The sequence below is a fragment of the Belonocnema kinseyi genome, chromosome 4 (assembly GCF_010883055.1).
Source record: "Belonocnema kinseyi isolate 2016_QV_RU_SX_M_011 chromosome 4, B_treatae_v1, whole genome shotgun sequence".
Taxonomy (NCBI): domain Eukaryota; kingdom Metazoa; phylum Arthropoda; class Insecta; order Hymenoptera; family Cynipidae; genus Belonocnema; species Belonocnema kinseyi.
Genome location: NC_046660.1, coordinates 70,464,587 through 70,484,063, shown reverse-complemented (window position 1 = coordinate 70,484,063; position 19,477 = coordinate 70,464,587). Strand labels below are relative to the sequence as shown.

General features: G+C 27.6%; 1 protein-coding gene across 1 annotated transcript in view; it reads right to left on the bottom strand.

Annotated features, from left to right (window-relative positions):
- LOC117170490 (dnaJ homolog subfamily C member 2) overlaps positions 1-19,231 on the bottom strand; it is a 23,815-nt gene extending 4,584 nt beyond the window's left edge. The window contains exons 1-4 of the mRNA XM_033357211.1: positions 19,064-19,231; positions 18,091-18,357; positions 11,045-11,429; positions 672-1,767 (exon numbers count right to left, since the gene is read on the bottom strand). Coding sequence (XP_033213102.1) covers positions 672-1,767; positions 11,045-11,429; positions 18,091-18,357; positions 19,064-19,115 — 1,800 coding nt within the window. The 5' untranslated portion in view covers positions 19,116-19,231. The remainder of the gene's footprint in view (positions 1-671; positions 1,768-11,044; positions 11,430-18,090; positions 18,358-19,063) is intronic.
- Positions 19,232-19,477: the final 246 nt, after the last annotated feature.

Below are 19,477 nucleotides of genomic sequence, written 5' to 3'. Positions count from 1 at the left end.
CTCAAATTGTCCTACAATTAATAAGTGTGGAATTGTTATTTATACATCAAAGTTCAAAAATTTAACTTACAAATTAATCATTTCTGAAATAAAACAATTAAAATCGTCACGTTTAAAGTTTAAAAGCACCTTGAAATTTTAACAATTCAAGTCCTATTTCAAACAATTCAGTTTCAAATTATTAAAATTTGTAACGACTAAGGCTTTTGAATCTAACCATATAATTTCTAACGTTGAACTCTGTAAATTCTTAAATTTTGAACGGATTTAGAATGGCTTTTAATTTTCAATTGTTTAAGTCAGTCAAAGACTGCATTTTAAAATTCTTTAAATTAAAATTGTACGCTTAAAAATAAAAACCTGAAATGGAAAATTTTGTTACGTGAAATATTGTTTAACTATGCATCATAAACCGAATGATATCATAATTAAAGAAGATAAAAATTCAACAGATTATTTAAAAAATGGTTAAAATCGAATTTGGACAGATTTTTTTTCTAAAATTTGTAAAATTCCCAATAATTTCCCAGTTTTTTGTCCAGCGGCCACCCTGTGATCGTAAGATTATTGTGAAGAAGTATTTAAATTTTGATTGACTCTGAATGTAATTTCCTAAATTTAAAAATGAAATATATTTTGAATGCGATTGTTTAAAATATTGTTTATTTTACCTTGCATCTCTTCATGCATTCCTTCTTCGTTCTGGAAGGTATACAGCTCGCTATCTGATCCCATCTGTCAGGAACAGTTGTCGGAAAAGTTTTGAGAGCCTGCTCTAAGAGCTTTTGTTCCGCAACTGTCCATGGTTGCATTTCCTTTTTAGAATCCTTCTCCTCGATCGCGGTTCCATTTGATATCGGGTCCAATCGCTCAGTCACCGCTGGCATTTTCTCGTCAATATCTTTGGATTTCTTATCAGCAATGAAATTATCGAAAGCCTTCCGGTTGGCTTGTTCCTTCATACTCGATTTACTAAAATCTGTTGACTGCAAGTCCTTTGCTTTTGCTAAAACTTCCTTGGCATCGCGCTTGGCAGCGTTGGCCCCGCTGCTATGTTGATTAATAAAATTGGCAACGACTTCCCAACGCTGATTCGTCCCCGCCGGGAAAAGATTCACAGCTTTGATCAAAAGTTGTAAATCACCTTCCGACCAAGGCGCTGTGCAAGTTTTCACCTGCTTCTCGGGATTGTTTTTAGTTTCGGTACCAACACCAATTCTACGCTCAGCATGCATTTTCTGCTCAGTCTCCTCTATGATGCTCAGAAAGCCGCTCTTGCCTTCGGAATGCAATTTTTTCATCGTCTCTTCCAGCTGAGTCAATTTAAAAAGCTCGCACATTTTTTCAACGCTTTCCATGTGACGTATGCTTTCCTCTGTATCTTCGGCGAAATAATTTCTAGCTTTGCAAAAGTCTCGGAGGGCCTTTCTCTCTTTACGCAAGGCTTTTTTCTGGATCTCACGTGCCTGCTTCATTGCCTCTTGCTTGGCTTTTTGCTCAGATTCGCGCTGTTCTCTCTCTTGCTTTTCTTTTTCGGCAGTTTCTCTTGCAACCCTTTCTTCTTCCAATTGTCGAGCCTTCACGGCCTCTTGCTTTGCACGCTTGACTGCAGTCTTTCGGTCCTTGTCCGCTTGTTGAAACATCTTTATTCTAGGGTCTAAGTTATAAGCCATGTCGACCAATGTACGTATTCTCGTCATTTCTTCCTTCTTTCGCTTAGCCCTTGTCGCCTTGTTCTTCTTCTCGATCCACTTGCGCATGTCCCGGCTGAAACATGTTTCTCTAAGTTATTATTTCCAACTTAAAAGTGGGCTAAGTAATTCTAGTTCAGACTTCAGAGTCCAAAAGGCGTGAACCACACTGTGCAATGAAAATGCTGTTATTCGAACTTCAGAGATATAAAATAGATATTTCTAAATGAATAAATATTCTATAATCCATGCAATTTGTATTTCAATATTTATTCAGTACAAAATTACTGAATTTATATTCATTAAATAACATTTTTGTTGCCACCTAGAGAAGGACATGGTGACAATATAAAAATTAGTCATATCGTTAAATTGAAAGTCCCCTGAAAGTTAGAAGAAAAGGTATTTTTTATTTTGTAGTACTTTCAGAGGTTAGATGATTATGTTTTGCAATATAATTCAATAAATAATAGTCTCAAATTTGAGTAGGTTTGATATATTTGAAATATTCTTATCATACCTTCAAAGCCAGTGAACGATATACATATCTCTCAGTAAACGACACCCAATAGGAGGAAGTTTTTAGGAAAAATAAGCATTTTTTTATTGATGTCCGTGATGCTATAATTGCTTTCCTTATTTCTATGACATCGCCTTTCAAGAATCTTTAATGTTAAATATCTTTTCAATTGATTTTGGATTTCCGGACCTCAAAAATCAATCAACGACACCCCCGAATTAATTTGACAAACTCGTGAGCTGATGAAATAAACATAACCACACAATATCGAAGGTATTCCTTTTCGCCAAAAACTTAGTCTTTTCCTTTAAGAACACGCATAATTATACAAAATGATGTTCCTTATTGTTTAAAGCAAATAAATTACATTATATTTCTTACAAATAACTTTCTAATTTCTTTTAAATGCGATGTCGTTCACTGGAAATATGGTGTCGTTCACTGAACTTGAATAAATTATTTAAAAATAAGTATAACAAGTTTGGCAAAGAATAATTATATTACTGGGTACTGTCTGAAAACGGAAAAAATCTGCCCTTTCAGATGAATTCATCTTCGTTACCAAACAATAAGCATTTAAATGAATCCTTTTTCTAAAAAAAATTTTTAAAGTTTCGGTAATACCCATGTTTACTCTGCTAGGCAAACCAATTTTTGCACATAAAATTAATGTAGATGCCGTATTGAATTCAATATGAAACGTTCTAAATTCTTGAGATTTAAAATCGAAATATATTGCATTTTAAAAAAATAGTTCATTTTTTAACCAAAATATATTCCATAGCAACAGGGTTGAATTTTTCACACCAAAAATATCAAATTTCAAAAAAAAAGTTAAGTTTTAAAGCTAAAAAGTCCAATTTTTTAGAAAACAGTCGACTTTTAAATCCGAAAATATAAGTTTTCAACGACAATTCAATTTTTAATCTAAAAGGAGGATTTTCAACCTATAAAGATGAATTTTTAACCAAAACGTCGAATTTCCAAGCAAGGAATATTAAAATTCAACCAAATTCAGTTGCATTTTTAAACAAATGGTTAAAGTTTATAAAACAAAAGACTGACTTTTTAGAAGAATTGAATTTTTGAATCAATAAATTTAATATTCAATAAAAAAAAGTTAATTTTTAACCAAAAAAGATGATTTTTTCAAACAAACAGAGGCCGAAAAAGATGAGTTTTTTGTTTAAAAAAAAAACTAGAAAAGATTTCTAAATAATTACAACCCCACAAAAAAATTAGTTTTTCATAATTTTTTAAGTTTTTCTAGAATATGATGATTTTATACAAAAAATACAAACTTACGATTCGCAAAAGCTAGCTGTAATTTTTCATATATTTTTCTTAAAGAATTACAAATGTTTCACTGTTTTCAAGAAACTGACAATTTTATAAAATATAAATACTCTGCAAAAATTGTTTACGAAAAACTGCAGCATTCTATCAGGATAACGATGTTCAAATAAAGTTGTAGAAAATGATCGATTTGTGGTTCTACATTTTTCTGATTTTTCACGCAAATTTTGAATGAAATATTCATTAAACTTTGCTGAAGGAAAAATTTGAGAAGCTTTTGCAAAATGCAAAAACTAGTTCTTATATTTCTTTTTATATAAAACATCATAAATTTCAAAACACAATTATGAATGAATTCTATTTTTTTAAGAAAAATCTACGACTTCAAAATGAAGGTTTAGTTTTTAATTGTTTTTAATAGGGTTTTGTGAGATATTACCTAATTCTACAAAGTTTAATGAATCTGTAATTACATATTCAAATAAAAAATTAGTAAAATGCAGAACCCCAAATCGATGATTACCTACAACTTTCCATTACAATGTTACCCTCGTAAAACGCAGTAGTTTTTCGTAATCATATTTTGCAGAGTATTTAGATTTTCTCAATTTTCAAGTCCATCCTGAACTGACACATTTGAAAAACGAGATCATAAAAAAGATTCATAAAAGTTTTCGTACAAATTCATAGAATATACAATGAAGTCTCGCCTATTTCAAGCCACATGCATTTCCAGTCCCCCATACTCAGATAATTTAAATTGCGCATTTCCGTCACCTCCAACCCCCGCCCCTGTACGGGCTGAACGGTCACGCACGCGTCAATGGCTGACCAATTAAAAAAGAGGCACGAAGAGCGGGAAATCCTCATTGGGTTAATTTGAGTATTTTAGCATTACATCATGGGAATGCAAACAACGTTTTGGAGCAAATAGTCTGAACGTAAAAGTAAGTCCTAAAAGTACGAATAGTAATATCTGTCAAGTGTAGAATGTATACGAATGTATACGATTTTTATCTGAACAGCCATGTGGTACTCTGAAAATAAAGTGATTTAAATGTTCACCGAGACCGAGGGCTGCGCTGGCTGTACTTTTAGGCTAAAAATGTTTCACATGCATGGGGAAGTGTTATAAATGTGAAATTTTGTGAATTATCAATTATAAAAATGAACCCTTTCGATTTTTTTGCTTTATCAAGTTTTGTGGCTGTTAAAGTGAAAAATTGTCAAGATTTTTTTTCTCATTAAGAGGAACAATGGGGTATAAGTGTGTTGTTTTTGCCTCCAATTCTGATTACAGAAGTGCTACGAGAAAATGCAAGCTTATAGCGTACTAAATGACAGGAAAATAATAAAGATCTGGCAAATTGCTATTTTAAGAGCTAATTTTAAATTCAATGCATGTAATTTGTAAAAAGCATTTTGGTCGTGAGGACATTCTTACGGCTCATCCGAAACGAAAGAATGGATCTGTTATTAAAATGGTAAATATTTTTATCTGAATTATTTTTCAATTTTTTCATGTAATAATCATAAAACAAATTATTCCAGTGGTTATAACAAAATTTTTGAACAGTTTAAAATCATTACAATTGTTTCTAAAGATCGCAAAATTTTTTGTTCAATCTGAAAATAATTGAAAAAAAATTACACTAAAAGAAACATTTTTAATTTTAACGAGATGAGTGAAAATATGAAATTAGGCAATTTATTTAACGCGCATTATTGGTACGATGAAAAAACAATTTTTTTTAATTCATTAAAGTTGTTATAAAAAAAATAAGAAACAAATTTTAATTCGTTACAATTGTTTTTAAAGATTGCAATCTTTTTTGTTCACTTTGCAAATAATTAACATGTAAGTGTTACACTATAAAACAAATTTGAGATTTTAACGAGAGGTCAGTAAAATATGCAATTTAACTGCTTTTTAAACGCAAACTATTAGCCACATAAATTTTCAATAATATTAATAAAATAATGTATTAAAATTGTTATCAAAAAATTTGAAAACAGTTTAAATTTATTAGAATTGTTTTGGAAGATCGCAATATATATTGTTCACTCTGAAAATAATTGACAAAAAAATGTTGCAGAATTTAAAAAAAAATTTATTACAACGCGATAAAGAGCATAAATGTTATCAAAAAGATACAATAAAACATTTTTTTAACGGAAATTATTGGTAGCATCAATTTTCAATTAATATTAATCAAATAATTAATTAAAGGTGTTTATCAACAAATTTGAAACAATGTTAATCGTTACATATGTTTTTAAAAATCGCAATATCTTTTGTTCCCTTTGTTCAATAATATTAAAAAAAATAATGTATGAAAGTTATCAAAAAATTAAAAAACGGTTTAAATTCATTATAATTGATTTTAAAAGTATGAGTCACAAATACACTTTTTTATTCTATAACTTTATCAATATTTATTTTTTCTATGAATCCTATTCCTAACAATATAGACATATTTTGTACAATAGACATTTTTTATAAAATAATTAGTTTTTATGATTGCCGTGAAAAACGTAAATTATTGTTTAGGTTTCAAAATAAATGCACATTTTTATAATTAAGTTGAATTAAGCATTAGTTTCAATTTGCAATAATCATTATTGTCAATAAAAAGAAAATTCAATTGAAATGTATTATTTTCACACTTTACAATAATTACTTATGTCAATGTTAATAATTTAATGTTCGTTTTGTAGAATTATGATTGGTACTCTGTGAAATAGCTATTTTAGGGATGATATCAAACTTAAACCTGATGATGCAGTTTGTTCTTTGCACTTTTTGTTTTTCAAATTTTTCTCTTTTCAAAAATATTATTTAATTGTTAATATTAACTGTGAATAATGGACATCTTAATATATAATATGAATACAATATATATTCATATTTTCATGTTTAAAAAAATGAACCTGAAATTATACAATGTAAACAAATTTAATTAGTTTAAAAATTTTCTCTTCGGCATGACTATTTTCACGAAATTTATCGTAAGATTTCAGACGAAAAAGGAATTTTCATTATACTTGTTTTTAAATTAAACATGAACTAAAGGGCCATATTTTAAATTAGAAATAGCAACATTGGAACTAAGTTTTCAAAATAACTTTCAACTTGCTATTTTATCCATATTACATTGACCTATTCTCGCCTATCAGGGCATTTAGATTTTGAATAATAAAAATGGTCTCAAGATTCATCGTCAAATTTCAAATTATTTCTATATTTTGTACAAAAGTATTTCTAAAAGAAAATTAAATCCGAATTAGAACATTACTAAAAAATTCTATTATGCTTAATAAATATTTAAGAGTATTCAAACAATTCAAAGTTAATTTGAAACTTGTGAAAAATGTAATTTTTTAAAATTTAGACTTTTGAACATTTCAAAAGAAGAAGCTGAATTAAAATTACGAAAGGTTTCAAGAGAATAACAAAATTTTCTTTAGATTCTCAGCTAAATGCTCAAGGATTTTTTATTTTGAAAAATTAACTTTAGGATAATATTCTACAAGATTTCCAAGTATTTCCAAAAACTTTTCAAAAAAATATCTGAATGATTTTAAGGGAAATTTTGGTGTCTTCAAAAATATTAGGACAAATTCGAAAAAATTAAAATACATTTAGGAGGTTTACAAGCCTTAAAAACATTCCTAAACAAATTTTAATTTGAAAACTATAAAAATTTTGAGGAAAATGAAGATTTTTAGAATGTTGTAAAAAAAAAGCTGTTTGTGAATTTGGAAAGTTTTTGAGAGGATCAATTTTCTCAAGATCGTTAGGAATACATAGAGTCATTTTCTGGAAGATTTTAGGACAATTTTTTTTTGCAGAATTTTTTTAATTTCAACTTTAAAAAAATCAACTAAAATTATAAATTGTAAACAAATTTAATTGATTTAATTAATTCAGTTAGAAATTTTCTTTTCGGCATAACTATTTTCATGAAATTTAGCTTACGATTGAGGAGGAAAAGGGTATTTTCATTAAACTTGTTTTTAAATTAAACATGAACTGAAACTCAAGTTTAAGCTAAAAAATAAACTTTTTTAAGAATTACTTATAAAATCGAGGAATACATATTATTGTTAATTATAAGAACTTTTGGAAAAGAACTCGAGGTGAACTCTTGAAATAAATATTTAACTATCTTCATTGTTTATTTAATAATAGTTTTTAGGGTTTGATGTTTTACTCTCTCACTTCAGGTAAATGTTGCAACTATTATTTAATCCTAATGCTGTAGGGCTAATTTTATACCTTAAGAAAACCTCTGCAAATATCATTGGTACGTTTTTATTTAAAAACTTTTATATAGGGATAATAAAATCTTTATTTTTTTAAACAATAGGTTTTCATCAATAATTTTTTTAAATAAAAACGTCCCAATGAGATCTGCAGAAAACCTTTCAAGAAATAAAATAAGTGCAACAGCATTAGAATTAAATAAGAATTGCAACTTTTATCTGAAGAGAAAAAGAAAACATTAATCTCTAAATAGTTATTTTCAAATAAAGGAAACACGAAATATAATAAAATAAATATTATATAATATAATAAAAAATATTATATAATTTAGAAACATTTGTTTAAACACTTTCGCCTTGCATTATTTGAATTTTAGGCCAACTGCATAGCTGACGCCGCCACACGGCGACCGTCAACTCTCATGACAAATATTTTGCACAGGCCTCCAGAAAAGTGGTATGGGGCTGGGTGATTGTATTTTGTAAAACTGAAAGTTCTTCGACCGATAAAAGGATGAAACATAATTGCGCGAGTGTATTCTATACTTGAAAAATATTACCATTCAGACCTTTATAACTTACTTTTAGGTTTAGATTACTTTCTAGAAAAGGGCGTATGCAGTCCCATGTTAAGAACTATGCTAACCTTCCTGACTCTCCCACCTATCCTACAATGACCGTGACGTCATGCTACGATACTCACTACTCCACGGAATATTTAAGTCGTTTTTTTCAATTATATTGATTTTTATTTGGCTAATTCAACTATTTAAAGGAAATGTTATATTTGTCACGTCGTACGTCAACAAAAACAGTTCCAAAACACTGACATGCATGCAGTGATTCTAACGGACCGTGACTTTTTCAAATGCGCGTGTATCGAAAAACGCGGGCCTATTTAAAATTACAAAGTATAAACTTTTAATATTACATTTCCCGGTCAACTTTTCAATTTTCTTGGTCAACTAAAATTAACCTATTCATACTTGCCGCTAAACGTAAACAGATAAAAAAAATAGCCAAATAAATGACATCCAACAAATATTTAGATTTTGCACTAAAATATATAATTTTGTGACAACAAATGGAATAGTTAAACTTTTAGTTAAAACCATTCATAAAAAATTGTAAAAAAAATTATTAACCAAAATTTAAATAATTAAATTTTAAGTTAATAAAATTAATGTTCAACCCCAAAGATGAGTTTTTAACTAAAGCTACTGAATATGCAATTGGAATAAGTTACATTCTCAGTTTAAAAAATTACTTGCCAGAAAAAAACTAACTTTCAATAACAACAACAAAACACTAATTTAAAAAAAAATACATTTTCAAACAAAGTGATGAATGTTCAAGTAAAATGATGATTTTTTTAACTAGAATAGTTGAATTTTTGATCAACGAGATGAATTTCCAACGAAGAAGATTAATTTTTACCAAAGAGATAAATTTTTATCTAACATCACATATTCAACTAGAAAAATAGTTACATTTAGAGTTCGAATAAGTAATACTTTTCAACTAAAAACAAAACAAATTTTCAACAAAATAGTTTAATTTTTAGCAAAAAATTCCTTTCGTACAAAGGAAAAAGAATTCTTCAATCAAATAGCTCATATTTCAAACAGAGAAATGAATTTTTAATTAAAATGAACCTTGAGCCAACCAAATAATTTTTTTTTTTTATGAAAAATTTAACTTTCAACCAAGTAATTTTATTTGCAATCTAAAAAATGAATTTTTAATCGAAAAGAAGAACTTTTCAACAACAAGATTAATTTGAATAAAAAAAGACAATTTCTACCCAAAAAAAATCGAAGTCTTAACAAAATAGTTGAATTTTCAACCAAAAATGGACATTAAAATTTTCATTTGAAAGAATTAATTCAATCAAACTGATGAATTTTCAACTAAAATTATGAATCTTCCAATTGGAATTGCTGAATTTTATACTAAGAACGTGAATTTTCAACCATAAAGATTAATTTTCTACAATTTCTAAATAAAAAATATAAATTTTTAGCCAAATAGTTACCAACAAAATAGTTCTAACTTTCTACTGGAATAGTTAAATTTTTAGTCAAAAAAAGTTAATATTCAACAAAGTAGTTACATTTTCAACCGAAGATGAATTTGCAATTTAAATTATGAATCTTCAACCAAAAAAATAATTTTTCTCTTACAATCGAAAGATCACTTTTCTAAATTCACAATAATTATTAAAATAATTCAAACTTGAGTTTTATTGCGATCAGTAGTAAGTTCTCGGGTTTTTAACCCTTAAAGTGCATTGTGGGTGTCTGACACTTCAAGAAATTTTCAAACTCTTACAATTAAGTGTCGCCATCTAGCTTTAGTTGGAGACACTAACTGTCAGGAAAGTCGTTTAGCATACTGCGTCAAGTGTAGGTTTGCTAGCAGCAGCTGCTGAAAGTGGAGGTAAAAAATCGCGTGGTGCAGATAAATATCTTTTTTTGAAAGCACCCATGTTGCAACTTTTTAAATCAAAGTACACTATTTCAAAAGCATAGTCATACATTTTCAGGTTAAAATAATTAAAATTGCGTGAGTTATGAATTTTAAAGTAAAAAACTCATTTTTTTTAAATAATATTTTCAACCAATTTTATTTTATTTTTTGCATTGTGACAAAATATTCAATAGGGGTTAAACAATACATGATTAAATACGCTGGGGTGTTGAATACCCACGAGGCACTTTACCGTGATTTTTACCATGTATGCACTTTAAGGGTTAAATTAAATTCAGTCGCCACCCTCCTATTATTAATGATTTCAAATAGATCCACGCTTCCTGGTACATGTACAGTTTAAAAAGTTACTTACGGCGCGGGTATCGATACAAGGCCAAGCAGTCAATAAACGCTGCTTGGCAAAAATTACCTGACGACTCATGGAAGAGCTTGTAGATTCCTCCAGCCTTAAAAGTATCGAGTTTTTACGCTTCGTGGTCCTTAAAATAGGTCAGACTTCACTGTATTTCGACCAGGGAATGCAAAGGGCTTTTCAACAATTCCTGAATTTTAAATAATTCTGACTAATATTATTTTAAAATTCTGGAATTATCATATTATTTATATTAGTACAACGATTAATTCGTACCAAATTCGCCGCCAAGTACTAAAATAATCATTACGACTTGGCAGTAGATGAGAATGAAAAAATGCAGTCAGTTTTTCAAAATTTCATGACTTACCCAGTCTTTCAAATCTTGTAGCAACCCTGAATAAGCGTATAATATGAAATACTTACTCTTGACCAGATTCCTTGTCCTCTTCATCGAGGTAAGAATATTCTCGCCAGGATTCGAAATCGTACCAAAACGAGTAAAACTTTTCCACCATCGCTCTCGGTGTATGAGGATTTCCCAGTCGTGGTACATTCTTTTTTACAGACCATCTAGAATTCATTTTGAATGCTTTGCCCATCACTGCGTAGAAATTTTCTTTGGCCTCCTTTTCGTCTGGCAAATCATCGTTAAAATAGGGATCGATGCTGTCGTAACTTCGTCGTTTAAGAGTGTTTCCTAATGTTTCCCAAGCACGGGTTATACAGGTGAAATAATCATCGTCAGGTCGAACATCTTCACCCATTGCTTTACGCTTGTCCGGATGGTGCTTCAAAATTTTGTGCTTATCTGCAAAAAGATTGAATGGGAAAGTTTTAAAATTAAAAAATCATGGGACCTTCAATTTTCGAATGCCGATTTCAAATATCGTGGATAATTCAGGGAGACCGAAAAAATTCATTTTTTTTTTCAATTCTCTGATTTTTCCTTAAATCTTTTTTCATTTTTCCTGACCATTACTATTCTGAGACAAGTATTCTAATTTTTTAGATTTTTAACATCGAATTTTTTATAAACGAAATACAAAAGTTTCAAATTAAAATTTTAAAACGTCAAATTAACTTATTTTTTCCAACCAAAAAAGATGCTTCTTCTGATATAAAAGATGAATTTTCAATAGATTAGTTGAAATTAAACAAAATTGTTGAATTGTAAATCAACAAATATGAATTTTCAATCACATGTTAAAATTTTCAAACAAAAAAGATTAAAGTTCAAATAAAAACAGTTTCATTTGCAAGCATATAGTTAAATTTTTGAGATCTAAAGTCAAATGTTTTAGAAAACAGTTGACTTTTAAACCTGGAAAGATAAATTTTCAATAAAGTTAACATTCAACAAAAATAATTTTTAACCAAACAATTGCATTTACAACCAAATAGTTTTACTTTAAAGCAAGATACGAATTTTCAACAAAATAGTTGAAGTTCTAACAAAAAATTTGAATTTTGTATAGATGACAGTGGAATTTTGAGTCTGAGAAGTTGAATTGTCAAAAAAAATATTAATTCTAAATAAAAAATAAAATAGTTGACATTTCAATCCAATGAAAACAATGAATTTTCACCAAAATAGTTAAATTTTCAATAAACGAGAAATTTTTTTAACAAAATAGTTAAATTTTGAACCAAAAAGGATAATTTATAAATCCAAAAAGACGAATATTCAACAAAGATGAATTTTTTACCACAAAGAGACGAATTTTCAACACCTAGCTTAAAAGTCGAATATTCTAGAACACATTTGACTTTTGAACAGGAAAATATGAAGTTTCAATTTAAAAATTCATTTTATAAGAAGAAAGATAAATTATTTAAAAAAAAGCATTAACTTTCAACAAATGATAATTGAATTTTCAAGGCAAAAATACAAATATTTTAGAAGATATTTGAATTTTTTACCAAGAAAGCATGACTTTTTAATAAAATAGTGTAATTTTCAACTAATTAGTTGAGTTTTGTAGCACAACAATTTTTTTGTACAAAACATTTTCTTTTAAATCCGAAAAAAATGAATTCACAATAACGAAGTTACTTTTCGACTAAAAACAGTTGAATTTTCCAGTCAAAAAGAAGAATATTTTAGAAAACAGTTTTAATTTTCAACCAAAAACTATGCCCTTACCAAAGCAGTTAAATTTTCAAAAAATAATTAAATTCTCAACCAAATAGTAGAACTTTTTAAATTCCGAAAATTAGTTCTACAACAAAAAGCATAGAGAATTTCATGCAAATTGAGAAACTCTTGTGCTGTCTTCTACCTTTTCCCGGTTAAATAAGTCCTCCAAATTATCTAATAAATTATTGAAAATATTGTTCATTTTTTTGTATGTGATTTTTACTTGAAATTAGTATTTTTTAAAAGAACTTGATGGAAACATGTAGTTTCTAAGCAGACATAAAATTTCTAAATATGTTGGACTGTTTTAGTTGTTTTTTTCTCACTCGAAATCAGTATCTTTTAAGGGCATGTGACACAGCTAAATACCTATATTACCGACCACAGTTTTTCAGTTCACTGAATGTTTTTTTGAACCTAAGAACTTTTTTTGTAAATAAAATATCGAGCTGAAACTTTGGGAAATGTATTAGAGTACAATAAAGTACGTTTAGGTACTGCATTTTGGTAAGAACTCGACGAACTCGAGAGCTTTTTTTATACATAAAATATCGGTCTGAAACTTTGAGAAATGCAAGAGCCGAAAGAAAACTACGTTTAAGTACAAAGCTTAATAATAAAAGATGTAAAAAAATATATTTCAACAATCAATTATTCCAACGGCATCAGCCGGTAACGTTGTACACGAAAATACGAACCCTCTAGAGCCTCGTCTAGTGGCCGCCAGGTTTCGTATTTTCGTGTACAACGTTACCGGCTGATGCCGTTGGAATCGATTGTTGAAATATATTTTTTTACATCTTTTATTATTAAGCTTTGTACTTAAACATAGTTTTCTTTCGGCTCTTGCATTTCTCAAAGTTTCAGACCGATATTTTATGTATAAAAAAAGTTCGAATGTTCAAAAAATGTTGAGGTTCAGAAAAAAGATGAAATAATTTTCAGTGAAGTTCCTACCAAAATGTAGTACCTAAACGTACTTTATTGTACTCTAATATATTTCCCAAAGTTTCAGCTCGATATTTTATTTACAAAAAAAGTTCTTAGGTTCAAAAAAAATTCAGTGTCCTGAAAAACTGTGGTCGGTAATATAGGAATTTAGCTGTGTCACATGCCCTTAACAAAAATGCAACAGTTTGATTATTTATTTAAATTCCATATAAATATTATACATTAATTCTGAATTTAAGATACTAATTTTCATTATTCATAAAAATATTTTCCTTGCTCATCTTTTTGATCTTAAAAATAATCTCTTTTATTTGAAATTTCACTTTTTTTTTAGTTAAAAGTGCAAATGTTTGGATACAAATTAATTTCAGTTGTTTGAAGCTTTAAATATTTTGTTGAAGATTCGTTTTATGCTTGATTATTTAAAAACTTGGCGGAAAGTTGAACCATTTCGTTAAAATCCATTTTTTTTATTAAAGACTCATGTCTTTGATTGAAAAATCGATTTTTGTTACTTAAAAAAGCATGCATCTTTTTAAACGTGTGTTTCTTGCTTAAAAAATCATCTTTTTGTGTTGAGAATTCAACTAATTTTTTTTTTAATAAAAAAATATATATACATGTTTTATGTTACTGCTTTCCGCTGGAAATTAGTATTTATATAGAATTTTTGTACAAATTTATGAAGATTCTAAGACTCAAGTTTTCTGAAAATTATAAGTTTTGTTATTTTTTTTTTACCAGACATTGGTAAATTTTGAACAATTTTAGGTTATGTTAGCGTGTTATGCCGGAAATAGCGTTTTACAAACGGGGAAATTAACAGCATTTTTAACAAAAAATGATTACACTTCAAAGAATGTTTATATTCTTGAACAACTTCAGTTACTTTGGTATGTTTCACTAAAAATTTTTATTTTAAAACAAAAAACATCATAGTTCGAAAAATATTTATAATTTTCTAACAGTTTCAAGTTATATTAAATGTTTTTAACAGGAAGTCGGACATTGCGAACAAAAATCATTAGATTTCGAAGAAAATTTACAATTCTGGACATTTTTCTGTTATATCCGTAAGTGACTTTCGTCGGGAATTATTGGTATTCTTAATTAAAAAAATATTAAGGTTTCAAAGAATATTTACGACTCTGAGCAACTTTAGGTAATGTGTATTTCACTACTTTCTGATTGCGTTTTTGAAATCAGTTATTTTAAAGAAATATAATTTGACATCAAAAATCCAACTTACAACTTTTAACAACTTTCTGTCATGCTACTACTTTCGTCGGAATTTGGTATTTTTTTGGCATAAATGCAATAATTGTATTCTCTATAAATTGTAAAAATATTTTATATATTAGTTCAGAGGTTAATATATAAATGTTTTGTCAATTTTTACAAATGTATTATAAAAGGAACATTCCTTTTTTAAAGAAACATGAACAACATGAACATTATTTTGAAGCGCGCAACTATATTTATTGCATAAGATAAACAAATCAGAAAAATTCAATTTTCAAAAAAAAATGCCCGGCTATTAGGTATTTTCATTTCAACCCTCAGCTAACTTCACTTTGTTAAAAGCTGAGGGGGAAAACAATGGATCAAATGCATGGAACAAAACTTTATTTCTATAATATCTTTGTAATTCCTAACAATTATTATCATTTTATTATTACATTAAATAGTAATTAAAAAATAAACTATTTTTCAAATAAATTTATACAGAAAAAAATAGCTTTTACAAAGATATTAGCCAAATAGGGAAAAAGGAACTAAATCCCATGCATTTGGTCCCTTATTTTCCCCTCAGCAATCTACGAAGTGAAGTTAACTGTTAAGTGAAATGAAAATAATTTTTTCGTTAACTTTTCGGTGGAAAATTCAAACTTTTTTTTTGAAAGTTTGTCTTGTTTCTTTTAAAGTTTACCTGCTTTAGCAGAAATTAACATTTTTTCTTGATGAAAATGCAATTGTTTGGTTAGAAATTAAGCTATTATACTATGTTCTTGAAAACTTAACTATTTCGTAGAAAATTTATTTTTTGTTTAAAATTTATATTTTGGTGTTGAAGAATGAACTGAAATATTTTCTGGATGAAAGTTCAACTTATAAAAAGAAATTGTTTTTTTATTACAAATTCATCTGTTTTTGTACAAAATTGATCTTTTTTGGATAAAAATGCAACTATTTGCTAGAGAATTTAACTGTTTTGTTAAAAATTCATCCTTTTTGGTTGACAAAATTCGTCTTTTTGTATTGAAACTTCAATTTTTTTATAGAAAATTATTTCTTGTCCAGAAATCCATAATTTGATCGTAACAAACACGACTAAAATCTTTTTCAACAGAAAATTCAACTATTTTTTTGAAAATGTATCTTTTTTATTTAATGACTTCATCTGTTATAGAAGAAATTTCATTTTTTGTATGAAAATGCAACTTTTTGGTTAAAAATCGTTCTTCTTTGCTTGATAATTCAAATAATTTGTTTAAAACATTTGGTTGAATCGCTTTGTTAAGAAATCAATTTTTTGTAAAGATTTATATTTTATGTTGAAAAGTTATCTCGTTGGTTAAAAGTTTAATTATCTTCTTGAAATACAATCTTTTTTAATTAAAAATTCAACTACTTGGGTCAAAGTTAATATCTGGATGAAAATTTAACTGTTTAGTGGAAAATACTTCTTTTTTTGTTGTTGTTTAGAATTCATTTTTTAACATAAAATATAACTTTTCCATTTTATAAGTTTGATATTTATAGTTAAAAATTCACGTTTTTTTTGCAAAAAATAATTCTTTAGTTTGAAATATCCTGTTTTTCTTTTGCGTAAAAATGCATCAGTTTCGTGTAAAATTAATTTTTTGTTGAACAGTCATATTTTTTGTTTGAAAATTGAATTTCTATAAAGAAAATTCGTCTTCTAGTTTGAAGTTTCAATAATTTAGATAAAGTTTTATTTATTTTTTGAGTGAAAAAATGTTTATTTGTTGGAAATTCGTCTTTTTGGTTTTAAAATTCTTTTCTTTTGTTGTACAAATTTAATTCTTGTTTTATTAAATTATTTTGTTAATGAGTACATGTTTTCAAAAGTTTTATATTTTTTTGTAGCAAAAACTAAAATCAATCATTTTCAAATTAAAAAACCAACTGTTTTGGAGAAAAAGAGACTTCCTTTTTTTTGGTTTGTTGAATTAAATTGTTTTGTCTCAACATTTTTTCGGTTGAAATTTTTTCACTTTGGTTTCAAATAAAATATTTGGATGAAAATTAGATTTTTTCGTTAAAAATTGATTATCTGAAAATTTAACCTAGCTGTTTTTGATTAAAAATTCGCTTCTTTTAGTTTAAAAGTGAACCATTTGAATTAAAATGTATGCATTTTATTGATAATTCGTCTCTTTTGGTTAAAATTAATCTTATAATTGAGGCTTAATAATGAATCTTTTTGGTTGAAAAATCATTTTTTTTTTTTTAATGAAAACTTAACCAATTTTTTTAAAATTCGTTTTCTTGTCCTTGAAAATTAATATTTATATTTGAAAATTCAATTATGTGTTTGAAAATGGACTTTTTTCAGAAAATTACTCTTCTGTGCAATTTCATTTATTTCGGTTAAAACTTTATTTCATTGATTAAAAATTAACTGCTTTGATAACAATATTTTTATTTGTTTAAAAATTTATTTTTGTGTTCAAAACTCAACTTTTTGATAGAAAATTAAACATATTTAAAAAAAATTCATTTTTTGTTATAAAAATACATTATTTTTGGTTTGAAAGTATTCATTTCTTTCATTCAAAATATAAGTGCATTATTGAAAACTTGCTTGTTGTTTTTATTTAAATTAATTTTTAAACATAAAAAATAAGTATTTTATTGGAAATTCGTCTTTTCTGTTAAAAGTTAACTGTTTTTATTTAAAATTAAAATATTTTTTGGTTCAGTCTACTTTATTAAAAAGTAATTTTTTGGTTAGATTCTTTACTTTAGTTGACAGTTCCTCTATATGGCTGAAAGCTTTTTTTTTAGTTGAAAATTACGTACTTAAAAATTCAGTATAAACTGTTAGAAATTCAACTTCTTATATCTGAAAATGCATCTTCATTATTTGAAAATTCTACTATTTGGTAAAAAAAAGAGTGTTATCAAAACTCGTACTTTGAATATTTTCAGTAATCAATAATGTTATATTTGTAAAATACAGAACTACGCAAGAAAAAGTGATCATTGATTAAAATATTAAATTCTCTTCAAACGGACTGACTTAATCTTTTACTTTATACTTCAAATGAGCTATAAACTTTTATTAATCCCTGATTGCCAGGTCTTCCCTGACCTCCTGTCATCCTGATAATTGTAGATAAAATAAGGAACTTACAAGCCTTCTTAATAATATCCTCGGTAGCTCTATTTCTGAGCTTCGTAATTCCAAGGACTGCATAGTGATCCTGATCTTTCCATTCTTTTGGATCTAATGATCTCAAATAATCAAGATCATCCTCAAATTGATAATCATTGATGTCCTCTTCATCGGACGACTCCGCATCTCGGGGTAAGTTACGATCTAATATGGACTTCAACCAAGCCTCTTGTGATACGTATAAAACTACAGCACCTGCTGTTGTGGCCTCAGTCTTACGTGGAGCTAAAAATAATAATATAAATATTTCTGGTTCGCGCTCTCCAAATGCATACATGTCACTATACTTGGATACCAATTGGATGTAAGTATAAAAAAGGTTGCAATAATATGCAGCCTCTTTTTCTGCAGGTGAATACAAAAAAAAATCATCTATTTCTAGCTAAAGATCACATTTCTTATATAATTTCTTTACTCTATTTTACAAAAGAAAAGAGAAAAATAAAAAATGTTATGCTTAAAAGAAAACTTTTGAGCAAGATTCACTAAAGATCTGGAAATTCGGAAACGATAAACTTGTAAGAAAATTATGATATTATATTTAAAAAGGATTAATTTTAATTCATGAATATAAAAGAATTCAATAATTAATGCTGACCTTCCATAATAGAAAAAAGTATTAAATTTTCAATTTGATTGCATCTGTTTGCAAAAAGTACATTTAAATGTGGAAAAACTTTTCGCAGGAGCGAAAATGGCATTTTAACCACATGCTCCAAAACTATTTTTTTTAAACAACGTCAAAAATAAGTGCAAAATATTTAAAGCCGACACAATGATACAATCTGGAATTGTATATCAAATCTGAAGAGTTGCCTGAAATATTTATTTTTGAGTCTTTAATAATTAAAGGCTGGAAAACGAGATTGGCAAGAAGGTTGAATTAACCTATAATGGCCGGTAGCAGAAGTCAAACAAAATGAATACTTACTCAAATTCGAATTCGAAACGATGTGATCATCGGATGGCGTGATTTTCGCCATTTTTTCACTCGGACCTAGAATTTTGTTAATAGGATGATCTATGCGGCCATAAAATGAAAATTCTGGAAGGAGACTACCACGCTATGAACATTTCCGAGGAACGATGGCACGATGCGAAGAACAATGTGAAGTTCTCGTTATATGCAAGAATTGCAAGGCTGCCAACCGTCAGGACGCATGCGCATTGCACATATTGCCGAGAAAATTTAATATTGTTAATAATTATTGTTATATAATAATTATCTGAAAATAGAAATAATAAAAATCGCAGATCAAAAACTTCATTTTTCGCATTTTCCTTATTTGGAAATGCAAAAGTTACCTGCAACAGTTTTAGTCCTAATACAAAATAAAGTGACAAA